The sequence below is a fragment of the Ammospiza caudacuta genome, chromosome 19, assembly GCF_027887145.1.
Source record: "Ammospiza caudacuta isolate bAmmCau1 chromosome 19, bAmmCau1.pri, whole genome shotgun sequence".
Taxonomy (NCBI): Eukaryota; Metazoa; Chordata; class Aves; order Passeriformes; family Passerellidae; genus Ammospiza; species Ammospiza caudacuta.
This window is the reverse complement of record NC_080611.1, coordinates 10,722,600-10,739,120: the sequence shown is the minus strand read 5'-3', so window position 1 is coordinate 10,739,120 and position 16,521 is coordinate 10,722,600. Positions and strand designations below refer to the sequence as shown.

At 41.2% G+C, this 16,521-nt stretch overlaps 1 protein-coding gene across 1 annotated transcript in view; it reads left to right on the top strand.

Moving 5' to 3' along the window:
- Positions 1–16,521, top strand: part of ABCA5 (ATP binding cassette subfamily A member 5) — a 43,106-nt gene that overhangs the window by 13,351 nt on the left and 13,234 nt on the right. Inside the window, exons 7-20 of the mRNA XM_058817399.1 lie at positions 84–313; positions 2,079–2,220; positions 3,303–3,491; positions 4,184–4,331; positions 5,267–5,435; positions 6,932–6,990; positions 7,453–7,563; positions 8,972–9,147; positions 9,522–9,641; positions 10,810–10,948; positions 11,066–11,156; positions 11,890–12,029; positions 13,408–13,527; positions 16,117–16,318. Coding sequence (XP_058673382.1) covers positions 84–313; positions 2,079–2,220; positions 3,303–3,491; positions 4,184–4,331; positions 5,267–5,435; positions 6,932–6,990; positions 7,453–7,563; positions 8,972–9,147; positions 9,522–9,641; positions 10,810–10,948; positions 11,066–11,156; positions 11,890–12,029; positions 13,408–13,527; positions 16,117–16,318 — 2,036 coding nt within the window. The remainder of the gene's footprint in view (positions 1–83; positions 314–2,078; positions 2,221–3,302; positions 3,492–4,183; positions 4,332–5,266; positions 5,436–6,931; positions 6,991–7,452; positions 7,564–8,971; positions 9,148–9,521; positions 9,642–10,809; positions 10,949–11,065; positions 11,157–11,889; positions 12,030–13,407; positions 13,528–16,116; positions 16,319–16,521) is intronic.

The window sequence follows — 16,521 nt, the reverse complement described above, 5'->3', positions numbered from 1 at the left end:
CAGATCTCTGGGGTGGAGTGGTTGGGATGGGGCTAAAAACTCAGGAAAAATGTCAGAATAACTTTTCCTCCTCTTTCTTCCAGCTGAAAACAAACCATTCTGTCTGGGAACAGCTGGATCTGACCAGAGCCATGGTTATGGGAGAGGCTGCAGTGGTGGAAATTGATAATTTCCCTCGTGCAATCATTTTAATTTACCTGGTGATTGCATTCTCCCCCTTTGGGTATTATTTGGCAATTCACATCGTGGCAGAAAAGGAGAGGAAGCTGAAGGAGTTCTTGAAAATTTTGGGACTCCATGACACTGCCTTCTGGTATGTGAGTGTTTGCTACAACCTGTTTCTTATAAAAGGAAAAAAAATTAAATATATGTAAAGAAAAAAATTAAATATATGTAAAGAAAAGGCTTCTAGGAAAGGAGGTAGTGAGCCAAAAATGCTTAAAAACCTCCATAAATTTACATATACATATATTTAATTTCTTTTTCTGTTCTTAGAAAAGAAACAAAATTAAATATATGTAAATATATGTTTTAACATATATTTAAATTTTAAAAAAATTAAATATATGTTAAAAATTATTATTTTAAAAGATTATGTTAAAAAATTTTTCTAGTTAACCTCTTCCATCCCACCCTCCAGTTCTTAAATTTCTTTCAATCTTTAAGTGAAAACAACCAAAAACTGAGATATTCTGTACAATTAAACAGAGAAAACCTTGCAGTAGCATGGAAATATGAATATTTTAATAATAATCCTGCTGCGTTTATTCATGTAAAGCTGCACCAGATTAGAGGGATTAAGCCTCATCATGTGTGAGGTTTTATGGAGGTTTTTAAGCATTTTTGGCTCACTACCTCCTTTCCTGGAAGCTCAACAGGTAACCTGCAGCCTGGCACATAATTAAATAAACCCAACTTTATAATTTAAACATGCCAGAGCAGTCTCGGCAACAAGTTTTCAATTATTTCCTCATCCTGATGATGAAAATTGGCCTGGGCAATAGAATATTTCATTTTTCTCCCAGATGATGTGTTAATTTGAGATCATTGATAGCTGAGGGGATAAAAACAAGTTTTTTCTTTGCCCTTTCTGGCAGGGTTTTCACCCTGCACTGAAACCTCCACCTGGGGTGGCTGGAATGATTTGGTTTTTAGTTGTTTCAGAGGAAATGTGTCATTTTTTTGCTGCCTGCGCACAAAACCACCCCTGTTTGCTGAGCTCAGAGTTGCTCCCACACTCACAGCTCTGGTTTTCAACAGAGCAGGATTTTATTACCCTGCCCAGCAGCCTCTATTAAAATTTAAACAGAATTCCTTGAATTATTGAAACCTACGACTCTGTTACCTTCTTTTGCCCATAGCAGGGAATTAATTATGCAAAAAATAAAGGTGAATCACCTGATTGGGCATCTTTAGCTGCCCTGGGTCTCAGTGTGTGCTGAGGACTACCCCAGGATATTCACAACAGCTCTTTTATTCAGGTTTTGTTACAAACAGATCTTTTATTCAGGTTTTGTTACAAACAGATCTTTTAATCAGGTTTTGTTACAAACAGATCTTTTATTAAGGAGTTGTTACAAACAACTTTTTTATTCAGGTTTTATTGCACATTTGGCCTATGGTGCAGTGAGACACAGAGTTAGAAATTAACTTGGGATAGAAGTCTGTGTGGAATATTAAAGAGTGCTGGGTAGTGGAATATGTGGAATAATTAAGAGTTCTGGGTTTTGGAACATGTGAATATTAAACAGTGCTGGGTTTTGGAATATGTGGAATATTAAAGAGTTCTGGGTTTTGGAATATGGAATATTAGAGTTCTGGGTTTTGGAATACGTGGAATAATTAAGAGTTCTGGGTTTTGGAACATGTGGAATAATATGGAGTTCTGGGTTTTGGAATATGTGAATAATTAAGAGTTCTGGGTTTTGGAATACATGGAATAATTAAGAGTTCTGGGTTTTGGAATATGTGAATAATAAAGAGTGCTGGGTTTTGGAATATGTGAATATTAAAGAGTGCTGGGTTTTGCTGTTTGTGTGGCTGGGCATTCATTCATTTCCTGTTTTTTTCCTCCCTAGGCTGTCCTGGGTGCTGCTCTACGTGAGCCTGATTTTTGTCATGTCCATCCTGATGGCCGTGATTGCCACAGCCTCGTCCCTGTTCCCCCAGAGCAGTGCCTTTGTCATATTCCTGCTTTTCTTCCTCTATGGAGTCTCCTCTGTGAGTGTTCCACCTGATTTATTCCCCCTGCCAAAACATTTCTTGTTTCTGTGGGGTTTGAGCAGCTCAGGAATCTGAGCTGTCCCAGCCCTTCCTGGGGGTTTTAAATATTTTAAATATCTAATATTTAAATATTTTAAATATCTCCTGGTTTTAGGATGTGATAAAGGTGTCACCCATCACCATGAAAAATGCTTTTCCCTCCTGAAATACCTGAGTTTATAATGATGAGTTTATCTATGATGAAAAGTCATCAGGTTTTGAGTTTTCAGCCCTCCACAGAACCATTCTTCACTCCAGATCCTCTTTAAAACATTTCCTGTTACTACAGAGTTTAAGGCAAAAAACCTAATAAACTGTCAGAGAATGACAAAATAATACATCATAAATATATTTATCTATCCAATTGCCTGTCTGAATTGATAAGAGGAACAGTTGGACTTGATCTTGATCACCCGAAATCAGCTGAAAATGATTCCATGAATCTGTGCTGTAGTGACTATACCAGGAAAATTATATTATAAATTATATGATTGTCAGAGGCAGCTATGGTATTTTCCCTTAGTTTTCTTACACAATTTCTTTACTATTATTATTATTAGTAGTAGTAGTAGTAGTAGTAGTAGTAGTAGTAGTAGTATTGTATTTCCCCTTCATTTTCCCACACAAATTATTATTATTATTATTATTATTATTATTATTATTATTATTATTATTATTATTATTATTGTTGTTGTTGATGTTGTTGTTGTTGTTGTATTTTCCCTTAGTTTTTCCACACAATTTCTTTTTTTCAATTATTATTATGACTATGGTATTTTCCCTTAGCTTTCCTACACAATTCCTATATTATTATTATTATCATGATCATCATCATCATTATTATTATTATTACTGTGGTATTTCCCTTAGTTTTCCCACACAATTTCTATATCATCATCATCATTATTGTTATTATTATTACTACTGCTACGGTATTTTCCCTTAGTTTCTCCACACAATTTCTATATCATTATTATTATCATTATTATCAATTATTATAATTACAGTCCTTTGCTGTCTGTTTTTCCCTGTGCCCTCAGGTTTTCTTTGCCCTGATGCTGACCCCTCTGTTTAAGAAGTCCAAGCACGTGGGGATTGTGGAGTTCCTGGCCACTCTGGTTTTTGGCTTTGTGGGCCTCAACATCGTCCTGCTGGAGGATTTCCCCAAATCCTTCGTGTGGATCCTCAGCCCTTTGTGTCAGTGCAGCTTCTTGATTGGTGTTGCACAGGTAAATCCCCACCTGCCCCTGGTGGGGGTTGGAAATAGAGATTTTATTTTTTAAAAATTAAATTAAAATTATATGTATTACATAATTATTGTTTATATATTAATTTTTATTATAATTTTAATAATATATTATATATTTATTTAATATGTATTGATATTTATTACTTATAGATTATTTTTAAATTAATTAATTATTCTATTATTATATTTAAATAATATTTTAAAATATGCAATATTTTAAAATATAATTATGCAAATATTTTAAAAATATTATTTTTTATAGCAGTTTAATATCCAGCGCCTCTGATGGGGGTTTGAAATAGATATTTTATTTTTAAAAAATATATTAATTACATAAATTTTGTTTATTAATTATCTGTTCTATTTATTAATATTTATTATTTATTGATTATTTATTTTATTTATTAATATTATAATACGTTTTAAATCTATTTTTAAAATCAATATTTTTAAAATATAATTATGCAAATGTTTTAAAAATATGCAAATATTTTAAATTTTTTTTCATAGCAGTTTAATATCCAGCACCATACAAGGAGCTGTTATTTTTTGTGTCCATTGTGATCTCTGTCACTTTCTCATTATTTTTGGGGTTTTTTGCCAAGTTTTGGGTTTCTTTTTTGCACTGTGCTGTTTTTTTGCCTTTTTGGTGTGTGACATCTCTCCCTGCAGGTGATGCACCTGGAGGATTATGAGGATGGGGCAACATTTGCAAACATCAACGCTGGTCCTTACCCTCTGTGTATCTCTCTGGTTCTCTTGGTGCTGGACAGCATCTTTTACCTGCTGGTGGCTGTCTACCTTGACCAGGTGATCCCAGGTGAGTTCCTGACAGAAACTCAGCTCTGGGGGGATCGCCCTGAAATCCTGAGCCCCCCAGGCTGCTGAATCTCCTCCCTGAACTCTCTGGAGAAAGGAGGTGATGCTGTTTTCACATGGAATTTTACACTTCTAGCTGAAATAATTTATATTTTGTAATTATATATATGTTCTTGAACTATCCATATCTATCTATCTATCTATCTCTCTCTCTCTATCTAATATATAATATTATATATAATGTAATATATACAATTATATAATATATAATATATAATATATAATATATATTATATAATATATAATATATAATATGTAATATGTAATATGTAATATATAATACGTAATATATAATATATAACATGTAATATGTTATATATAATATATAATATGTTATATATAATACATTATACATTATACATTACACATTATATATTATATATTATATATTATATATTATATATTATATATTATACATTATATATTATATATTATATATTATATATTATATTATATATATTATATATTATATATTATATATTATATATTATATATTATATATTATATATTATATATTATATATTATATATTATATATTATATATTTATATTATATATTTTATATTATATATTATATGTTATATATATTATATAACATATGTTATATATTCTGTTATATAATATATATATTACATATTCTATATTCTATATTCTATAGTATATATTATATATTATATATTATATATTATATATTATATATTATATATATATTATATTATATATTATATATTATATATTATATATTATATATTATATATTATATATTATATATTATATATTATATATTATATATTATATATTATATATTATATATTATAAATTATATATTATATTTGTGCTTGCTGCTCAGAAGTTGCCTTCTTTGCCGTCCCCCCAGGTGAGTTTGGTCTGCGCCGCACGCCCTTTTTCTTCATGAAACCCTCCTTTTGGTCAAAGCGCAGGAAAAACTACAAGGAGCTGTACGAGAGCAGCATCAACGGCAGCTTGAGCTTCAGTGAGATTGTGGAGCCTGTGCCTTCAGAATTCCAGGGCAAGGAAGCCATCAGGTACAGAATTCCAGGGCAAGGAACCGTCAGGTGCAGAATTCCAGGGCAAGGAAACCATCAGGTACAGAATTCCAGGGCGAGGAACCATCAGGTACAGAATTCCAGGGCGAGGAACCATCAGGTACAGAATTCCAGGGCGAGGAACCATCAGGTACAGAATTCCAGGGCAAGGAACCGTCAGGTGCAGAATTCCAGTGCAAGGAAACCATCAGGTGCAGAATTCCAGGGCGAGGAACCGTCAGGTACAGAATTCCAGGGCAAGGAACCGTCAGGTGCAGAATTCCAGGGCAAGGAACCATCATCAGGTACAGCCCTGCCCTGCCTTGGGGAGAGCAGCTCACCTGGAATTTCAATGCTTGAAAATCACTCCTGGCTCTCCAGTGCCTGGGCTCAAACAGCACATGAATTGCCATACAGCAAATCCCATCAGGGCTGTGGAGCCAAGCATAAATCACTTCAGGAGAGGGGTTTGTTGTTGTAATCTTAGAGATGCACGAGATACACACTTATTTTTTAAGTAGTGAAAGGTATTTTTATTACCTACAGGTTCAGGAGTCCATCTTTAATGCTGATGTTCCTCTGAGAACATGGTGGCTGTTGTTGCATTATTCACCTACCCAGGACTCTTCCCACATCATCCCTCCACCAGCTCCAGCTGTTTCACTCAGTCTTTTCATCTCTCCATGTGCAAGTTCTGTTTGCTTTCAAACTCATTCTCTTCCCCATTATTCACCCTCCATAATCCACTCACCATCCTCGTGTTCAGGGTGATGAGGCTTCCAAAATCCATCCTTGATTTGGTGCCTCCAGATAAACTGGCTGTTCTTTTCATTTGGAAAAACAGCAGAGCTGGAAGGAAGGTTTTAACCTCTCTAAAAAGGAAAAATATTTATTATGTGTAGTATATATATATAAGAATACTTGCTATTATATGTAATATATTTTATATATATATAGATATCTATCTATCTATCTATCTAGATATATTTAAATATATATATATATATATATAATACTTGCAATTTTTATATATAAAATACTTGTTATTTATATATAAAAGAATTTTCCTGATTTTAATCAAGAGCTGTCAGGAATCCCATCTTTAGAGTCCATTCTGCTGTCACCTCTCTTCCATGTTGTGTCTGTGGCATCTCCTGTTTTGTTGTGCAGCTGCTGGGGAGTATCTGTTCCCTTTCCCAGCTTGGGAAGCCTCTAGAGCATTGTTCCACCATGTGAAAGAGACTCAGATTTGAAATAATTCAGTTTATCATCACAGGAAATACCTTAGAAGGTGATCAGGAAAAGCTTTCTGATGCCAGGGTGGAAATGGGCAAAGTTTTGGGAGAACCTGCCCTGTCTTGACTTGCCTCCATGGCTTTTTAACACATCTGGTGCCACTTCAGTCTGGTTGGCTTGTGGTTGTTGCTGAGTGTTGAGGACTGAAAATGCCATGAAAGGTGCTGAAATAGTTCCTGCCATGATGTGTCTTCTTTCAGAATCAGCTGTGTTCAGAAAACATTCAGGAAGAAGGGGGAGACCGTGGAGGCTCTCAGAAGTAAGAGCATTTCAGCTTTCTAGCTGCTGGTGGGATGCAGAGGAGCAGTGGCTGAGTTGCTGAGTGATCTCTTGGGTTTCACTTCAGGCTGGTTTTGGTTTCTTTTGGAGGGGTGGGGCCCTGGAGCACGAATGCCAGGTGTGCTTGTGTGTGTGTCCTGTCTCACACAGTGGTGTCTAAAATAAAAATGAGCCCCTCATCCCTAAGGAGAGCTTGCTGGCATCACCCGATGCCCATGTAGGGATGTCATCTCCCCTGTCCCACCTCCCTGATGTTGTCACCTCCTTTCCCTGGGTGCCTTTGAGACATGGGCACACCACAGTGGCTGTGGGACCATCCCAGGCCAGTCCTGTCCCCCAGACAGAGCGTGAATGTGAGCATTGGGATTGAGCCAGGGGCAGGAGCTGGTTCAGGGGGCCAGGACCCCGCCCTGACCCCTCTTTTTGCTGTGCCCTGGAGCAGATTTGTCCTTTGACATCTACGAGGGGCAGATCACAGCGCTGCTGGGCCACAGCGGCACCGGGAAGACGACGCTGATGAACATCCTGTGTGGGCTGTGCCCTCCCTCTGATGGTGAGTGCAGCCCTGGGGCTGCCCTGCTCCACAGCCAGGCCTGGGAACCTGGGTGGGTGCTCCAGGATGCACCAGGCCTGAGAGCCTGGGTGGGTGCTCCAGGATGCACCAGGGCTGAGAACCTGGGTGGGTGCTCCAGGATGCACCAGGGCTGAGAACCTGGGTGGGTGCTCCAGGATGCACCAGGCCTGAGAGCCTGGGTGGGTGCTCCAGGATGCACCAGGCCTGAGAGTCTGGGTGGATATTTCAGGATGTACCAGGCCTGAGAGCCTGGGTGGATATTTCAGGATGTACCAGGCCTGAGAGCCTGGGTGGATATTTCAGGATGTACCAGGTCTGAGAACCTGGGTAGTTATTCCAGGATGCACCAGAATTTCTTTGGATAAATCTGAAAGAGCCCACTTGCAATTCCTGTCCACACAGGGCTGTAAAACCCTGTCTGCTGGTTGCTGCTTCCAGTGGAGAGTTTCCAGCCTTGATTTGAAAAGGTGTCTGCTGAGGAAGGCTGGAGCCTTCCTTGAAATGGAAAATGGAAACCACCTCCCTCCAAATTATTCTAATTTTAAAATTAAGGGTCTCATGGGAATAGGAATAACAGTTCTTTACTAGGAAAATTAAAAATAAAAATGCAGTAGTACAAAAAAAAAAAAACAAAAAACCCCACAATCCAATGACAGGGTCAGAACAGTCCCTGCCCCCTGTGTGTCAGGGAGGTGTCCCAGCCCATCCCACGGGGGCTCAGCCCTCCTGCAGTGCCAGCTGTGGCTCTGCTGCAGCAGGGATCCTGCACAAGGGGGGAGTTTTCCTCTGCAGCTCCAGGGCTGCTGCAGATGGGCCTGGGCTCCCTCTGGCCATGCAGGGCAGCACAAAGCTGCTCCTCTGGCAATGCAGGGGGCAGAGGCTGCTGGGGTGCCCCAAAGCTCAGATTGGATCCAGGTAGGAATGCTTGGCTCCTCCCCTGGGCGGGGCATCTCCCCATGGGATGCTGGGATTGGATCAGCCCTGCAGGGACACTCAGTGGCCATGGACAGAAGACAATTAATAATCAATGGCCCATGAGCAGCAAATAATAATCAATGGTCCATGAACAGAAGAGATATCCTGGAGGGAGCATTAGCTGGGAAGGAGATAAAGGAACAGAGATAACTGCCCCACCTCGGACAGATGGGAATTGGACACACACCCCCCCCACCTTCCAACCTGAGTCACCAGCCCATGGCAGGGGCTGGAATGAGATGAGCTTTAACCCACTCCAGCCCAAACCATTGCATGATTTTATGCTCATTTCCTTTAGGGTTTGTGTCACTCTTTGGGCACAAACCACTGGGTGATTTTACGTTATTTCCCTTAGGGTTTGTGTCACTCTATGGGCACAAACCACTGGGTGGTTTTACGTTATTTCCCTTAGGGTTTGTGTCAGTCTATGGGCACAGGGTGTCTGAGATCGACGAGATGCTGGAGGTGCGGCAGATCGCGGGCGTGTGCCCCCAGGCCGACATCCACTTTGACATCTTGACTGTGGAGGAGAACCTCTCCATCTTTGCTGCCATCAAGGGCATCCCTCAGAACGATTTGATACAAGAGGTAACTCACCTGGCCACTGGTGTTGTCTTCCATGAACGTTTTTAACCTGTAAATCAAAATATCCTTGCAAGGATTTCCTTTTGCAGGGAAATATTGCTTTGTGGTACAGTGGACAGAGAGGTACAGGCAGATATTTAGACAAAGATAAACCTTTAATTTTCCCTGAGATTAAAATGCCCATAAAATGTTTTAAATCTGGCATTTAGGTCCAATTTTAGACACCATTAAACTTTGTGTGTAGGTTGTGCAGTTCAGATACAGAACACTCTGGGAACCAGCAGCAGTTAATTTGAATATTAATTGTTAACAATCTGGTTTTAAAAATTTATAGTTTGTTTTTTTTAAACAATAAACGTGTTTCTTGTGTTTTCAAGGTGCAGAAGGTGTTGCTGGATTTGGAGATGCAGCCCATCAGGGACAATCAAGCCAAAAAATTAAGTGGGGGGCAGAAGAGGAGGCTGTCAGTGGGAGTTGCTGTTCTTGGGAACCCCAAGGTGAGAGGGATGGAATTATTCTCAGCTTGGTGTTGCTGATCCATGAAAGGCTTGGATTTTCTTGTCAAAACCAACTAATGTGCAAAATGCAGAAATTGTTCCTTTGAGCACCTTTTTTTTCTTCGTTTTTGGTTTAATTACAATCATTTCAATCTCTCAGCCTTTGTGCTTGAGGCTCAGTAATGGCAGCAGCCTTGGGTTTGATCTCTTTGGCAGATAAACAGCGTGGCAAGTTTTGTGTGTAATTTCTGGCAGGTAGCATTTATCCCCCAGCAGGGAAATTGTTGGATGCTTTCATTCCAAAGCCATCCAGGAGCTGGGAGCAGGAGCAGAGCCAGAGAGCTCTTTTGTGTTGCAGCTCTGTCATTTCTGGCCTGTGAGGATGGGCACTGCTTTGAGATCTGTGGTTAAAAATGGTGTGTGTGACACTTCTGGGGGTTTTCAAAGCAGGTGTGTGCATTTAACCACCCCTCTGTAGAAAGAGTGAATCCATGGCTAGGTTGTGATTCTGCTACACAATTCTATTGAAAGCAGAATAAAGCAGGTTGTGGCATTAATTTATCACAGGATTTTTCCATTTGAACATGGGGAGATGGATGTGTTCAAAGCGCAGTGACAAAAGCTGCCTTGTTAATCTGGGCTGTTTCCTATTTTGCAGGAATTAACTGGCAGGCTTCAAACAAACCCTTCTGGGTGCGCTGGGGTGTAGCAGATATTTTTTTCTCAGACATTGGAGAGGAATGATGAGGAGGATTCCATCTTATCAGAGGGCAAATTAATTACTATATTATACTATATTACACTATGTTACATTACATCTAAACTGAATCTGCCAAGCACTCACTGCACAGAATCTCATGACTGTCAGCCCACACACCTGGATTCAATTGGTCAGTAAATCAAAACACTCACACCAAAATCCCATTATTAATCCCTTCAGGTAAACAATCTTCCACGATGCATTCCACTTGTGAACAACACAGGAGCAGTAAATGAGATAAGAATTGTTTTTCCTTTCTCTGAGGTTCAGAGGATGTGAAACCCAGGAATATCCTTGGGAAGAATTGTGCCTTGCTTTTCTCTGTGAGGAGCAATGTGGCTGCACTGGGCAGGGATCACTGAGCTCGGGGGCTGTGGCTTTGAGCTGCCCTGGTGGTTTTGCCCCCAGGTTTTGCTGCTGGATGAGCCCACGGCAGGGATGGATCCCTGCTCCCGCCACATCGTCTGGAACCTACTGAGGAGCAGGAAAGCCAACCGTGTGACAGTGTTCAGCACCCACTTCATGGACGAGGCTGACATCCTGGCTGGTGAGCCCTGCCCCAGCCCAGCTTCAGCCCCCAGCCCTGGGCTGACATTGCTGTGCAACCCAGAGGGGAATTTGGGAGGAAATTGTTGATTTTCTGCTGTCTGACTTCCCTTTCCAGATCGTAAAGCTGTGATTTCCCAGGGGATGCTGAAATGCCTCGGCTCTTCCCTCTTCCTCAAGAGCAAGTGGGGTATTGGCTACCGCCTGAGGTAATCCTGTGCTCAGTTTTGTACCTCTTAGGGGCCATTATGCATCTCTTTTTTTACTGTTTTATGTTGGAATCTCTGAGAAAGCACCCCTCAAAAAGATCCTTTAATCCTTGAATTGATGCCTTGAGAAGGCTGAGCTGGAGCAGAGGCTGGGCAGAGTTCCAGAATAAAGCAGGGATTTATTAAAAGGATCTCCTCCATGGATCCACCTTGGGCAGCACAAGAGCCCAGCCAGGGCTGCACCCAAGATGAACCTAAATTGTCCCAAATTGAACGCAAAATGAACCCAAAATGTTCCCAAAATGAACCCAAGATGAACCAAAATGGCCCCAAAATGCACGGCCGGGCACGGGGTCTCTCCCTTGGATCAACTCTGCTCCATTTGCACCTTGCAGTTCATTGTCCCATCCCAGCTTTAGCCCATCCAGTCCCACCCTGCTTGTTTTTCTCTCTCCAGCCCACGGGATTTGTGCTCCTGGGCTGAGATTTGGATCATTTGTCCTTGGTGCCCAGCTGGAGCAGGAATTGTTTTGTCTCCCTGCTCTGTGCACAGAGCTCAGCAAGATTTAATATGAAGCTCAGAACTACACACTAAAGAATCTGAAAATCAGAAAACCTGAAAAACAGAATCTGAAAAACAGAAAAACTAAATCACAATGGCACAACTGAATGTTTGCTGCAGTGTCAGGAGCAGGCCAAGCTCTAAACCCCAGTCCCTGCTGTGTTTTTCCAGCATGCACATTGATGCCTACTGCAACACAGAGGCCACCACGTCTCTGATCAGGCAGCACATCCCTGCAGCCAGCCTGATCCAGCAGAACGATGAGCAGCTCGTGTACACCCTCCCTCTCAAGGACATGGACAAGTTTGCAGGTATTTGTGGGGTTTTGTGTTGCAGGGAGCAGGGATTGCCACAGGGGGTGTTTGTTAAGCGTGGCTTTAGGCTGATGTTCTTGATAAAGTGTCAGTTGTGGTTTGATGGTTTTATATTTATTATTATTTGGTGGGGAGTCAGGGAGGGATTTCTCAGGTGAGGGAGGGTTTTGTCACCTCTTCCAGTGAGGTGTGAGGGATGTGGGTGCCCAAAACCCAAGAGCTGGGTGAGGAGTCCCTTCTACCTGAGCATCCCCTGGTCCTGCAGAATCACCATCCTTTGCAGAGGGTCCAAAGATCAGGGCTGGCCTGCAGCAGGATGCAGGAAAGCCCCAAACCGTACAAAAACCCTACAAAAATCCCACAAAAACCCTACAAAAAACTCTTGTGAACTGCAAAGACTGCCTTGAAATTCCATAGAGAGAAGGAGCAGAGGGGAGGATTTCACTAGATGGCAGCAATTATCTGAGCAGTCCTGGCCAGGGCTCCGTGCTCTCCTCCCAGAAATAAATGGAATAAATCCTGTGTGGGAAGCCAAGGGAGCATCAATATTGATGGGAAGATGCAGTTGATATTCCATAAAGGTTTTTTTTCCCTGTTGCATTGGGGTTAATGATTCATGAGCTTTGCAAAAAGGCTGAGATTGAATCAATTCCCCCAAACTATTTCAGGGGGAGCTGAGGTTGAGCACTTATCAGCTGGGACAGGAGAAACTGTGGAGGGTTGAGGAGTATTGTCAAATATCCAAATGCTCCTCCCATTTTGTACATTTGAATTTCCCTTCAGCCTCACCTTGGCTCTGAAGCTCCTGTTTTTAAAGTTCTAATTCATAGGATTGACAGAAACCCCAAGTATGAAGTTCTCCCACTCTGAACCTCGTGTTGTTTTTCGAACTCTCTGCCTTGTCCAGCATCTCCTGCCTGGTTAACCTGGCCTTAAACACCTGAGAATTCTTTTTAATATATTAAAAATGTGTATTTTTCTAGATATAAGGTGACTCAGTGGTTTATGTGTAAGATCCTTTGTGCCTGGGCAGGGATTTAGGTAGCATGAACTGTGCTGGGTATGATTTTTCCAGGAGAGCTCACCTTGAACCTGCCCTGAGGAAACTTTGAGCCCAGCAGCTTCAGGATGCTGAGCCAATTTTTAGAAGCAGCACAACTTCATCAAAGCCACGTTTCCTGACCACAGAGCCTGAAATTTCGTGCTCAAAGGAGCCTGTCCCACCTTGGTTCTCAAACCATGACTTTCTGGTTTATTTGCTGCTCCCACATTCCTGATTTTCCCAGCAAGCAGGAGGTTTTGGGGGGTGTGTGATGTGCCTGAAGAGCTCCTGGCAGGTGCTGGAGTAGAGTTTCAGAGCTGCCTCTGTCCCTAGGTTTGTTCTCTGACCTGGACACCCATTCCCACCTGGGCGTCATCACCTATGGCGTGTCCATGACCACGCTGGAGGACGTTTACCTGAAGCTGGAGGTGGAGGCAGAGATTGACCAAGCAGGTGGGAAGGAGCAGGGCTGTGCCCTCAGCTTTGCTTTGCCCTCAGTTCCTGTGGGACTGGCACTGCCAGAAGGAGGGAACAAGGAAAAATTCCTTCAGAGTGTGCTGCTCCAGCATCTGGGCATCCTTTGGTGCTCACAATGTTCCAGGCTATTGAAATATTCAAATACAATATTCAATATTGTATATTCAATATTCAATAGTCAGTATTGTATATTCAATATTCAAATACAGTATTCAAAATTCAATATTGTATATTCAATATTTTATATTCAGTATTCAATAGGAAGAAGGAAAGCCCCAAATCCTACAAAAACCTTACAAAAACCCTACAAACTCTTGTCAGCTGCAAAGAGTATCATGTGACTGCCTTGAAATTCCAATTTTTCAATATTCAATTACAAAATACTGCTTAAATTCATGAAGAAGAAGGTAAAGAAGAAGGACTAGCTTCTGCTTTAGAACTTTTATTTTGTTTTATATATATTACTATATTTTAAAATATATAATATATATAATATATGTAATATATATAATATATATAATATATAATATATATTATATATACTATATATGATATATATAGTATATAAAATATATTACTATATTACTTTATATATATTTTTATATATCTTTATATAATTATATATAATCCATATATGTTATATAAAACTATAATTATATATTTAGATATAATACTTATATATTACAAGATATACTATACATTACCATATATCATATATTATATATATTACTGTATATTATGTATAAATATATACATTTTATATATTAGTATATATAATGTGTATATATATATATATATATATATATATATATATATATATATATATATTACTATATTTTAAAACCCCAAACTCTAAGTTTTTTACTTTATGAAATCACAACTTCTAATTAAACTCCATACTCACAATCTTAGTGCTGTTAATTAATTTTAGAACCCTTTTCCACAGCCTCAGGTCAAATGCCGTGTTCTGGAGGTCAGTGCCTACCAGCACAGAAAGTTTAAAATTCTCAGCAACCAGGACTCCAGCACAGGAAAAAGCAGAGAATTGGCTGGGGAATTATTCTGGGAGCATCCAGGGGAAAAGCTTTTTGCTGATGAATTTTTCATCCAGCCAGCTCACATCTGACTGCTTGGCTTTACAGTTTACTTGCCTTTTAAAATGCCCTTTATTCTCCTAATGGAGTTTGCTTTCAAGAAATTATAAATGTGCAGGGTAAAATTAATTTTCAACCTTTTGTGTGAGCAGTAGCTGCACTTAGGGCTGAAACAGCTCAGCTTGTCTCACTTTACATCAACTTTCAGTCCAAATGAAAAGTTGGGACTGCTTAATATTACTCCAGAATGAGTCAGTTGTTTTTTTAATGTCAGTTTTGAATGGTTTGAGCTGTTTTAATTGTTGTGGAGCTTTCTGTGTGATCCAGAATTATTAATATGAGTGGATATATGGACTCTGTAACTGGTATGGAAATTACTCCCTAATTAGAGTGACTGCACAGAGTTTCTGTGTGGGTTTAAGAGGATTTAACAGCTGGGTCTGCAGGTGCACACACAGGCCAAGGGTAGGAAACTGGGGCAAATCTGCATCTTTTGGTGGCAAAATTTTGAATCAAGTCCCAGTTGGGACTGGATGGGGCTGCTCAGGGAGATGCTGGAGTCTGTCCCTGGAGGTGTTTATGGGGTGCATGTTTATGGGATGGCCCCTGGTGCCCTGGTCTGCTTGGTCACAGGCTGGACTCAGGGGTCTCAAAGGTCTTTGCCAGCCTGGTTGGTTCTGGGATTTGAACCACCAGGGTTTTCCTGGGAAATGCTCCTTTATTTCTGCTGTGTCAGCTCTAAATACCTGCCATGGGTGGGGTTGGGCTGGATCAGGGTCACTGAGCTTGGGGTTAAATTCAGGGATGGGGGTGGGAATGGGATGGGATTGGGATGGGATAGGATTGGGATGGGCATGGGATGGAATGGGGAGGGGATTGGGGTGGAGTGGGATGGGGTAGAATTGGGATGGGGATTGGGATGGGGAGGGCATGGGATTGGAATGGGATACGATTGGGGTAGGATTAGGATGGGGATAGGATTGGGATTGCTGGAATGGGATGGGATGAGGATGGAGTGGGATGGAGATGGGGGTGGGATGGGGATTGGGATGGGGATGGAATGGGATTGGAATGGGATGAATTGGGATGGGGATGGAGTGGGATAGGATAGGATTGGGATAGAGATGGAATGGGATTAGGATGGGATGGGATTGAGATGGGGATGGAGTGGGATGGGATTAGGATTGGGTTTGGGATGGGATTGGGATTGGAATGGGATGGGATTGGGGATGGCTGGAATGGGATGGAGATGGAGTGGGATGGGATAGAATTGGGATGGGGATGGGATGGGATTGAGACGGGGATAGGATTGGGATGGAATGGGATGGCATTGGGATTGGGATGGGATGTGATGGGTGAGGTGACTTGTACAACAGGCAGAGCACAGAGTCTGGCCCTGGCTCCCCCTGCTGCCCCATTCCCCCCAGCTGTCAGAGATCACCCCTCTGGGTGTTTCCCTGCCCTGTTGCAGATTACAGCGTGTTCCACTCGCAGCAAGCCCAGGAGGAGGTGGACACCAAGTCCCTGGATGACATGGAGCAGAGCCTGCTGATGCTCTCCGAGGCCAAGGCACCAGCCATGAGCAACTCAGCCCTGTGGAAGAAGCAGGTCTCCACCATAGCCAAAGTGCACTTCCTCAGCCTGAAACGGGAGAACAAATGTGTCAGAGTTATGTGAGTACTGGGGCTCCTCCTCTGTGTGGGAGTCCCAAGTCCTGCCTGGATGGCACCAGGGAAAGCTCATCCTGCCCTTCATCTTTCCCCATTTAAATAACAGCAAGTGTGGAGCTGTAATTTCTGTCAATAAATGGTTTTTTTGGGGGGTAAGGGAAGTGTTTTTTAATAGCATGCATAAAATTGGGTTGGCTTTCACTGAA